Source organism: Thamnophis elegans, chromosome 6 (genome assembly GCF_009769535.1).
Source record: "Thamnophis elegans isolate rThaEle1 chromosome 6, rThaEle1.pri, whole genome shotgun sequence".
Taxonomy (NCBI): Eukaryota; Metazoa; Chordata; class Lepidosauria; order Squamata; family Colubridae; genus Thamnophis; species Thamnophis elegans.
Genome location: NC_045546.1, coordinates 64,392,697 through 64,404,855, shown reverse-complemented (window position 1 = coordinate 64,404,855; position 12,159 = coordinate 64,392,697). Strand labels below are relative to the sequence as shown.

Sequence of the window (12,159 nt, the reverse complement as noted above, 5' to 3'; positions counted from 1 at the left end):
CACGTGCCTCATCTAATCTGACTTTGTGATCACTCGAGCAGAGTTAAGCAAGGGTTAAAAGCTGAAAAATTTCTGATATAGATGAGGCACGTGGTTCTCCTGCCTCCTCCAGTAGAGGGCGTTTTTAAGAGGCTTTTTTAAACAGTTAAGCAGAGTCATCCATGGCAACTCTGGCAGCAACTAGGCCAGCCTGACCTCAGCTCTTGCCTTTTTCCTTTTACATTTTTACATTTTCATGATGGCAGGCAAGAGCAGAGTTGAAATCCTCTGTGAAACAGCTGGAAAAGAAATGGTACGTGTAAATGTGGATTGGAGGGAGGGGGAGGAATTCAAACTTAATCCTCCTGGTGCAAATTTGTGTGTGTGTGTTTGTTTGAGATGAGTGAAGAGAGGGAAGGGGGTAGGAGAGGCAGGGACGGCAGCCCGCCAACTCAGGCGGGCAAAAGAGACTTTCTTCCGCCCGCCTCTGTGTCTGCGGCAGCCCGCCAGCAGAGGCGGGTAAAAGACCCGCCTCTGCTGACGGACTGCCTCGGATATAGGCGGGTGAAAGAAAGTCTCTTTCGCCGGCCTGTACTGCCGGGTTGCCACAGACGCAGGTCGGCAAAAGAAGGTCTCTTTCGCTGGCCTGTGGTGGCACGCTGCCGCTTTCTTTTGCCAACCTGTGTCCGTGGCAGCCCGCCAGCACGGGCCGGCGAAAGAGACTTTCTTCTGCCCGCCTCTGTGTCCATAGCAGCCCGCCAGCAGAGGCGGGTGAAAGACCCGCCTCTGCTGGTGGACTGCTGCGGACACAGGTTGGCGAAAGAAAGTCTCTTTCACCAGCCTGTGCTGCCGGGTTGCCGCGGATGCAGGTCGGCGAAAGAAATCTCTTTCGCCAGCCTGTGCTTCTGGGTTGCCGTGGACGCAGGTCAGCAAAAGAAAGTCACTTTCGCCGGCCTGTGCTTCCGGGTTGCCATGGACGCAGGTCGGCGAAAGAAAGTCTCTTTTGCCAGCCTGTGCTGCCAGGTTGCCACGGACGCAGGTCAGAGAAAGAAAGTCTCTTTCGCCAGCCTGTGCTTCCGAGTTGCCGTGGACGTAGGTCGGCGAAAGAAAGTCTATTTCACTGACCTGTGCTGATGGGCTGCCGCTTTCTTTCACCCGCCTGTCAGAGTTCAGGTGAGCGAAAGAAAGAAAGTGCTTTAGACAGTGGGATGTCGGGGGAGAGGACTGCCTCATCAGCCATAAACCTCACCGCACATCACTGCTTCTTTCATTGTTTTATTCTTATGTAAGGTGTAAGTCCATGCAATTAAAGTTTTCCTTTCTGTGTCTTTTCTTGTGCAGGCCATTCATTGGAGCAAAGTGGTCAGTTGGTGGAGTTGAAGATGAGCAGGACAGTCATCTTTCCTCTGTAAGTAGCTGTTTTATTGTTTTGTGTGCTGGTTTCATCCTAATGCAATTGAAGAGTTCTTTTCTGTTTCTCTTCTTTCTGCAGGCCATTCATTGGATCATGGTGGTCAGTGATGTTGAAAACAGGCAAGCACAGTCCTCTTCCTTCTGTAAGTGCTCTTTTATTGTTTTGTGTGCTTGTTTCATCCTTAATGTAGTGCATGCAATTAAAGTCTTCCTTTCTGTGTCTCTTCTTTGTGCAGGCCATTCATTGGAGCAAGGTGGTCAGTCAGTGATGTTGAAGACACACAAAAGGGCAGTCATCTTTCTTCTGTATGTAGCTCCTTTATTGTTTTGTGTACTTATGTTATTCTTATTTAAGTAGTAAGTAATAAATTTCCTTTTTTATATCTTCTTTTTGTAGGTCATTCTTTGGGGCAAAAAAATCAGTGACATCGACTTGGCCACTCGCACTTGGTCACATGATCGCCAAGCCACTCTCACCCAGTCACATGACTGCCAAGCCGCTCCCACCTGGTCACATGATCGCCAAGCCACTGCCGCCCGGTCACATGACTGGCAAGCCACTTCCAGCCAGTCACATGACCGCCAAGCCACACCCACAAAATAGGTCACACCCACATAATAGGTAGTAAAATATTTTGAAACCCACCACTGTGCAACTTCATATAATGTATGACATTTATTTCATTTCTACACTGATTCAATATGGCAAAGAGAAATGTTTAAGAAACTCAAGCAAAACATCTCCTCAATGTTCATAGTAATCATTTATATCTTTGAATTTAGATTTATGTTATAAAGGGATTAAGGATTGAATTTATATCTTTAAAACTTAATCTTTTATTGAGGCTTTTAATATTTTTACGGTAAATATCTAATGTAAAAAAGAAGATATAACTAGAAAAGGCAAATCTTATAACAAAAGGACTTGGCTCACCCAAATAACACAAAAAAACCCTAAGAAGAATATCACTGAAAATTAAAATGGACACAAGCAAAAAGGGTGCATTTATTTCCCACAGCAAGCACAGGCGTATTAAAAGAAGAGTGTTATTCACAACAAAAAAAATCATATTGACAGACCTGTGGAGGGAACATCCTCCCTTTTTGGTCAGAGGACATGACATAAGCAGTTTGTATGTATACATAGCTTTTGAAACGAGGCTTAGGTGAAGGGATGCTCTCATGGCCCTGTGCTACACTGACTTTGATCTAAGAAGAAGAAATTAGGGGAAAAAACAGGCATAGATGGATGAATATGGGTAACAAAATGGATGAAATGAGTATATTTCAGGGGATAATATCAGCAGCCATCTTCCTTCAAGAAATGTTTAAAAATTAAACAGCAAATAGTGAGATACTTTCATTATAGTTTAATGTGAAATAGAAAAAAAATATTTGAAGTACCTGTAATTATCCCCACTTTGAAGCCTATCATCAATAAAGACCTCTGTGATTAAATGCATTTAAAGCTAAAAGATATGAACCCAGAAAGGTTCTGAATAAATATATTCAGTATTCTGCAAAGGTGTAAAATGATCGGGAAGCCCATCACTCAATATAATTGTAAGAATGGTTACTAGGATTGAAATTTATTTCTAACGGTATGCCCATCCAAAGAAAGAAATTATTTGGGAATTAGCATAGAAATCTAAACCTGAGATAACATAACTATTTTCAAAAACAAGAAATGATCTATGAATATGTTTATATCAAAATAATAACAATTGCAAAAAGATATTATCACAGTCAGACCATTGAACTACCATTTGAACTGCAGGCACAAGAATGAGTATTCATACAAAATAAAAGAGGTTTTCCTTTCAAAATGACATTTTCTTTTATAAACCTTTTGTGAGGGTGGGGAATGACTTTGCAGAAATCCTGACAGGATAGTGGAACTTTTTCAACCTTTTCTAAGGTTTGATTTTTAAAAGCACCTAACAACTGCATCACTCAAACAAAATAACTTCTGAAAGTATGCAAACTATAATGATAAACTAAGTGAGATGGTTGATCATGATGGTTGTGAGTAGCAAACCATGACAAACCAAATTAAATACAAGAAATACAAGATTAACTAATTTTGACCACAACTGACTGCACTGGGAAAGACTTCATTTTCACAAAAGGCCTAGAGAGTCTCATAGAATAGAATAGAATAGAATAGAATAGAATAGAATAGAATAGAATAGAATTATTTATTGGCCAAGTGTGATTGGACACACAAGGAATTTGTCTTTGGTGTATATCAGTGGTGGGTTTCGACTGGTTCAGACCAATTCAGTCGAACCAGTAGTGGTTTGGCACACCACCAAACTGGTTCTCCGGGCGGCACCATAGGCACTGCCATCTTGTTTTTTGCTTCTGCGCATGCACAGAACAATTTTTATGGCACTGCACACATGAGAGAACTGGCAGTAGTGCCTGCTGGAAACCACCCTTGTGCATATGCTCTTAGTGTACATAAAAAGACAAGATACATTCGTCAAGAATCATAAGGTACAGCACTTAATGATAGTCATAGGGTACAAGTAAGCAATCAGGAAACAATCAATATCAATATAAATCATAAGAATAAAAGTGACAAAGTTACAGTCCTGCAGTCATAAGTGGGAGAAATGGGTGAGCAATGAGAAGATTAATAGCAATAGTAATGCAGCCTTAGTGAATAGTTTGACAGTGGTGAGGGAATTATTTGTTTAGCAGAGTGATGGTGTTCGGGAAAACACTGTTCTTGTGTCTTGTTGTCATTGTGTGCAGTGCTCTATAGCGTCATTTTGAGGGTAGAAGTTACAACAATTTATGCCCAAGATGCGAGGGATCTGTAAATATTTTTGTGGCCCTCTTTTTGACTCGTGCAGTGTACATGTCTTCAATGGAAGGCAGGTTGGCAGTAATGTTTTTTTCTGCAGTTCTGATTATCCTCTGAAGTCTGTGTCTATGTTGTTGTGTTGCAGAACCAACCAGACATTTATAGAGGTGCAAATAACAGACTCAATAATTCCTCTGTAGAACTGTATCAGCAGCTCCTTGGGCAGTTTAAGCTTCCTGAATTGGCACAGAAAGGACATTCTTTGTTGTGTTTTTTTTGATGATGTTGTTGGAGGTTCAAGATGTTGTAGGATGTAGTGCAGAGCCATATTAACAGCATCATCTGTCGATCTATTTTCTCAGTATGCAAATTGCAGGTAGTCTAACAATGGATCCTTGATGGTTTTCAAGTGGGACATCACTAGCCTTTCAAAGATTTTCATAACTACAAATGTTAGAGTAACTGGTCTGTAGTCACTCAGTTCCTTGATGGAGGGCTTCTTCAGCACTGGGATTATAGCAGAGCATTTGAAGCAAGAAGGAATATGATGCATCTCTAGTGATTTGTTAAAGATTCGGGTGAAGATGGGGACCAATTGGTCAGCACAAACTTTTAAGCAAGAAGGAGTTATCTTGTCTGGGCCTGGTGCTTTTCCTGGCTTCTTTCTGTGAAATAGATCTCGCACTTCCTTTTCTGTGATCACCAGGAGTTGTGAATCCAATAGGATGGGGTCAGTTGTAGGAGGTTTGGCTGTTGTTGGTATGTCTGGGATGGGGGTTGTGGAGATACAGTAGGTGGCTGTAGTTTCTTTTCAAACCTGCATTAAAACACATTCAAGTCATCTGCCAGTTGTTGATTTCCTTCAGCCTGGGAAGGAGATTTGCCATAACTGGTGATATTTTTAGGAGTTTGATAACTGATTCCTTAGCTTTTCAGAGTAGCTTCTTTTTGCTTTGGTCTCCCTTGTTAATACTTTTCTGGCCTGATTGTACAGTATTCTATCACCTTTTCTGTAAGCTTCCTCTTTGGAACAACATAGCTGCTTAAGCTTAACTATGAACCAAGGTTTATTGTTACTGTATATTCACAAGTTCCTGGTTGGTACACATAGGTCTTCACTGACGTTGACATATGATGTAACAGTAACTGTGAGTTCATCCAGGTCTTCAGAGGTTTCTTCAAAAATATCCCAGTCAGTGTAGTCAAAGCAAGCCTATGGCTTTAACTTTGCCTCCTTAGTCCAAGTCCTCACTGATTTAATTGTTGGTTTCATGGCTTTAAGTCTTTGTATGTAAGTAGGTACAAGGTGAATCATGCAATGATCAGAGTGGCCCACAACTGCTCATGGTAAGGACCAATAAGCATCTTTTAGTGCTGTGTAGCAATGGTCTAAAATATTCTTGCCTCTGGTGGGATAATTGACATGATGAAAATATTTTGGAAGTTCTTTCCTTAAGTTACCTTTGTTGAAATCACCTAGAATAATGGCTAGTGAATCTGGGTATTTGGCTTCATCTGGTATCTTCTTTTGAGTATGGAAAGACCATCAAATAGCAATGAAGTATTCATTGGTAGGGAAGTTTGTTTGAAGAGTTAAGAAATATTTTTTGGAAAACTTTACACATGAATTGTTAATGTGCAACCACAATATATCCTGGGATGCTTGATTTGAATCATTATTTAATTATTTAGCTTCTGCTACTTTGTAAATTCATATTATCATCAGATCATCACATTTAAAAGAAGCTGCTCTGAAACACACAATAGGATCTGGCAGCTATTAGATCTGGCTAAAAAGAAAAGTTCTTTGTGTGAAATGAAAAATTATAGTAATTTATACAAACATGACCTGAGCATATTAAATAATTAATATATTATTACTTTCCTTGTAGATATACTGATGAATAGTTTCCAATTATTCATGCTTTTTCATATATGCATATTGTTAAAAGAAACAAGCAATTTAAAAAAACAAGTAGTTTTTACTAAATTATTATAATCCTGAAAACTTTGGGTTGGCGAAGTCTTAATAATGTCAAAATAAGTGTCCTTTACCTTACTGTTTCAGATTCTTAAAAAAAAAACTGTGTGCATATTATTGAAGCTTAATATACATTATGTGAAATACAAAAATAACAAAAATCTACATTTTTACATCAGCACTTTTAACATGCATAGCAGTTAAAATATAATCCATGCAAATAAGATCTGAAATCAATGAAAGGCAAGCTTTTCCAGGTTGAAAAAGAAGAACTATAATTAAAAATTATTTATGAATAAGTCTAGAATATTTCAGCTTGTGGGGAAAAAATGATCAAAACTTGGACAAAAATAATAAGAATTTCACCAGCTGTTCCCAGTACCTTAACATTTCTATGCAAATTAATTTTCAGTAATAATCCTTGTAAATTGTTAAATGACAGATTTTGGTAACAACTACAGAGAAGTTCAGTAGCTTCATGGTTTCATAATTGGAGTTTCTTTACCTTTTAAAGAAACACAAGACAAGTACACAAATAACTCTGTAGGAAATTAATGTTCACTAGTCTAATATAACAGGGAGAAAAAAAACATACAACTCACCTGTTGAGAAAACCATTGTGGATGTAATTGGATTTGTTGTTCTCTAATGTGCTTTACTTCCTGTGGCAATGTTTCAACTTCATGGATGGCTTCTAGAGTAACCTTCTGGGGCAGGACTTGGAAAAGTGATGTCACATACATCAAGATGGATTTCTTGTCAGGATAAGTTGTTGCAACATCTGCACGTGCACATTAAACATACAAAAATTTACACTGTTTATAAGACTTCATAAAAAGAGGATCCTCAATAATTCATTTTCATTTAAGTTGACAGTAAACTAAAAACTTAATAGCTGTGAAAGATCATGCCAAGACCCAGCTAAAAATTTTTAAATTTAATTAGTGGATGCTATATCCAAAGTGAAACCAAATACATAAATACATGGCTCATTTAAGTATTTGCGAGTTTTCTTGACTGCTATTTTAATGTCCTTTTTGTTGCTTTTAACTCTGGTTGTTGTTTTTATTCTGTTTCAACTGTGAGCTGCCCAGAGTCATAAACATGAAATGGATGGCTTACAAATTTACTAAATAAATAAGAAAGCAACAGTTAAGTAAAAAAGAAGAAAAAACCCTATTATAAATATATAATTCTTATATATTTTCTCATTCATAATTCTTATTCTTTCAGCATTTAAGTACAAAAAAATACCATATTTTTCGAAGTATAAGATGCACCTTTTTTCCTCAAAAAAGAGGCAGAAAATCTGGGTGCGTCTTATCTATCAAATACAGCATTTTTTGCCTCCTGAAGCCCCACCCCTTCACCAAAATGGCTGTGCATACCCTTATGGAGGCTTTCAGAGAGCTTCTGGGGGCTGGGGAGGGCAGAAATGAGCAAAAAACAGGCTGTTTTTTGCCCCCCCCCAGCAGCACTCTATAAGCCTCCATAAGGCTATCCATGCAATTATTTTTGACAAAAAATGGACCAGTTTTCACAAAAAATGGGCCATTTTCTGCTCATTTTTGCCCCCCATCCCCCAGGAGCACTGTGCAAGCCCCTCCACAGCTATTCATGACTTTTTCAGGGGGGAAATGGGCCATTTTGGGGAGGTTTGCAGAGTGCAAAAACTTTTTTTCCTTTTGGAAAGCTCTTTAACTGATTGATGAGAATTACATTGATCAAGTGCTGTGCCAGAAGAAACATCTACCTATCTACTGTATTTCTATCTCTCTCTCCCTCTATCTATCTACCTACCTACACACACCCTCTCTCTCTACCTACCTACTGAATTTCTCTCTCTCTCTCTATTTCTCTCTCTCTATCCCTTTATCTACCTACATACCTATCTACTCTCTCCCTCCCTACCTATCTACTGTATTTCTCTCTATTTCTCTCTCTATCTCTCTACCTACCAACTTACCTACTCTCTCTCTCCCTAACTATCTACTGCATTTCTCTCTATTTCTTTCTATTTCTCTGTCTCTATCCCTCTACCTACCTACACACACACACTCTCCATTTCTCTCTATTTCTATCCCTTTATTTACTTACCTACCTAACTACTCTCTCTCCCCCTACCTACCTACTGTTTTTTCTTTCTCTCCCCGTCTATCCCTCTACCTACCTACCTACTTTTTTAAAATTTGCCTCTTCAAACCCTTGGTGCATCTTATACTCTAGTGCGTCTTATACTCTGAAAAATATGGTACTTATTCACAATAATAATCTATAGGTAGCTGTTGTGGCCCAGCAGGACCTGTTGGAGCTGCCACCAGACTCCGACAGTGAGGAGCCTATGAGTCGGCTCTGGAGGATGTGGAGGACAGGAGGCACTCTGCCTCCTGTCCCCAGGCAGGCCTGGAAATATCAAAGGACCAGTCTATGGTGCCTCTGCTGACCAAAAGAGCTGAGGTGGCGCAGTGGTTAGGGTGCAGTACTGCAGGCCACTTCAGCTGACTGTTATCTGCAGTTCAGCGGTTCTAATCTCACCGGCTCAAGGTTGACTCAGCCTTCCATCCTTCCGAGATGGGTGAAATGAGGACCCAGACTCTGCAAACCGCTTAGAGAGGGCTGAAAGCCCTATGAAGCGGTATATGAGTCTAACTGCTATTGCTATTGCTAAAATGATGTGCATGGGGGCATGTGTGTGTGTGTGGTTCCCCACAGCCCATTTTTGGCCTCCACAGCCTCCTACAGCACTTTGCCAGCCAAAAACCCATGCCCCCTCTGTGCTCTATTTTGGCTGACAGAGGCACCGAGGGCTGGTCCTTTGATATTTCCAGGCAGCACTGTGGGCCAGATGTAAGCATCTGGATCTGGCCAATGGGCCTTGAGTTTGACATCCCTGCACTAAATGATTAAAGTTTTGGAAAAGGAAAAGGAAAAAGACATGATTTTATTTTCAAAATGTCACATCAAAAATGGAAAAAATATTTGCTATCCATTATAGGCTTTACAGTAATGAATAATACAAACAACTGCATTATCTATCTACATAGATAATCACATATTTTATTTTGTTCTTGCTGGGGTATTACTTTTAGAAATCTAGTTGAATATATATATTTTTTCTTTTAGTCAAATGCATTATTTATACCATTCTTTAAAAAAAATATCAAATTAAAAGAAGCCAACATTTGTACCTACTGATTTAGGTACATTAGTATGTGCTTGAAACTTGTTTTCAAGTTATTTATTCCTCTCCCCATTTAAAAAAACAACAAAGCAAAGCAAAAAGAGAGGGTTCCCGTGGGCTTTGGAGACATACCTCACACCCCGGCTATGTGCTCCTGAGAGCAGACTAGAAATGCTTTTGCGAGTTGACACATGTAGCCAGAAGAACAAGGAGGGAAACTTTCAACCATGCGCCTATAGCTCCAGAAAACTCACTGACCCTGAACAAAGGTGGGCGGTGTAGGGGAAGGAGGCCTTTGCGGTCCATTGGGCACTATTAACCTGGTGGCATTTTCTAGAAAGGATCCGAGTACCTTCTGAAGTATGGACTGATCATAAAAATCTGGAAGCCCTTAGGACCCCTTGGAAACTCTCTCCCAAACAAGTACTGGGCACAGTACTTTATCCGGTTCGACTTCACACTAAACTAAATCCATGGAGGGAAGAATTTCCTAGCAGATGCCCAGTCTGGAATGCCCCAGTACAAGAGCAACACAAAGAACTGGTGAACACAATCATTCCCATCCCTCAGAAGGCAGTGCAAGTCACCAGGAGGCAATAGACTCGGAGATGATCAAATGAGGACAGGGAGGACAGTTAACCCAGAAACTCAGAACCTAGCTGCAAACTGACCCCTGGTTCAAGGACAACAAACAACTCCTAACCTCCCAGGACAGATTGGCATGGAAAGGTTCCAAATTATCCCCGTACCCTCCAGGTCCAAGTTCCAAAGAAGCCATAATGCTATGCAAGCCAGTCACCTTGGATTTCTAAAGACATGGCATCTGGTACTAAGACAATTGGTAATGAAATGAAAAAGAACATTGAAAGGTATGTAAAGAGCTGTGCAATATGTGCAACGATTTTTAAAAAATGCCTGGAAAGTTCCTGGGACTGTTACAGCAAGTAGCCAAGCCATCACGACCCTGGGAGGAAATAGCAATGTATTGCTATTTTTATCGTGGAACTGTTTATTTGAACTCCCAAAAAGTGGGGAAAACACCATAATTTGGACATTGATTGATCTTTTTTCCAAACAGGTTCAATTTACTGCCTGTTTTGGCCTCCCTTCATCCCACAAACTAGTGAAGCTGTTCCTAAAACACATTTACCGACTGCATGGCATCCCAAAGAGAATCATATTTGATTGAGGAGTCTAGTTCATGGCCAAATTATGGAGGGAGTTCATAAAGATAATTGGGTCTTCCCAGGGGCTTAGTTTGGCTTTTCATCTGAGCACCAATGGGGTGGCAGAACAAGTTAACACAATGATTGAGCAGTACTTGAGGTTAATTACCATATTTTTCAGACTACAAGACGCACATTAACTTTAGAGAAGGAAAACAAGAAAAAAAATCTGCTTGTTCACCATGACACATTCACAGCTGCCACACCCCATTCTCTGTGGCCTATTTGCCGCTGCAGCCCTTTCTCTGCCACCCATTAGCTGTACATAGCAGCATGGGCTTTACAGCTTTTAAGGTGGCAACAGTGGTGGAGTTCGTCCCAATGCCTGAGTATCCTCAGTAAGCCTGACTGAATGGGTAGACTCCTTACAGGATGCCTGGGGAAATGTAAAATGGGCACTATCAAAAAGCACAAGAGATACACAAGGAGAAGGCAGACAAAAAGTGACCCCCCCCCCCAGAGGCCATTTCACATAGGGGAGAAAGTTTGCCTTTCTACCAAATACCTAAAACTGAAATTGCTCTATAAAATCTGGGTCCCAAATGTATAGGATCTTTTCCCATCATAAAGATCATTAACCCAGTCACAATGAAACTGAAACTCCCACACCTATTAGGGAAAGTACATCTGGTCTTCCACAGCAGTTTGTTGAAGCCGGTAATAGGTTCAGACCTAAGGCCAGTAGGTCAGTTAACCCCAGGTCCCATGTAGTGCAAGCAGAAACCCATTACAAAGTAGAAAGAATCCTAGACTCTAAGCTGTATAAAGGGAGGCTACAGTACTTAGTACAGTGGAAGAGTTACCCCCTTTCTGAAGCCACTTAGGTGAAGAGTCAGAACATAAGAGCAAATAGGTTGATCAGAAAATTCCATGAGAAAAATCCACAAAAGCCAAAAGGACAACCGGGGGGATGGCAGGGGTGGTTAATGAAAATTTAACCTGTCTGTACTTGGTATTTTCCAGATACTTCACTCACTAGGGGGAGAACCGACAGTCAACTTTGAACCAAAGTAGCAGCCATTTTTCTGTTCCTCAGTTGCCACACAGAGGAGGGAAAGGGGAAGGAGGTTGGAATGCCTTACTAGACACAACAGAAAGCTTTCTTGTGAGAACCAAGGTCATCTCTACTGGCAACGGATAAGACGAGGGAAGGAGTACTTGGAGAGTTGCCAATTAACCCAATTGGCCAATGTGACCTGTGACATGGGGTATTTCCTATTTTAATTATACTGAAACTGCAGGAAAGATTTAGAGTTGGTTTTTCTTTGAAACTGTGCTGATATGATGTACTCAATAAAGAAGAGTTTTGAGGAGGATCCTAGTCTCAGAGTTCTGATTTTCTTGGGTTCATTAACCTGAGAACAATATCAAGAGATTATAAGCAGGAGGGAGGAGCCAATGTTGCGACGAGATCGTTGTGTGGTCTCAATGCTCTGAGACCACAGCCAATACTTTTGCCACTGGGTGGTCCAAACAGATCTAAACCGTCTCAAAGAGAGGGTGAACAGGAAGAATATGTCTTGCTGATCTCGTAGATATTGCAAAATCCTCCAAAGAAGCAAGAGAA

At 40.5% G+C, this 12,159-nt stretch overlaps 1 protein-coding gene across 1 annotated transcript in view; it reads right to left on the bottom strand.

Moving 5' to 3' along the window:
- The window catches only part of DMD (dystrophin), a 1,161,901-nt gene that overhangs the window by 1,004,453 nt on the left and 145,289 nt on the right, over window positions 1-12,159 (bottom strand). The window contains 1 exon segment of the mRNA XM_032219839.1: window positions 6,788-6,966. Coding sequence (XP_032075730.1) covers window positions 6,788-6,966 — 179 coding nt within the window.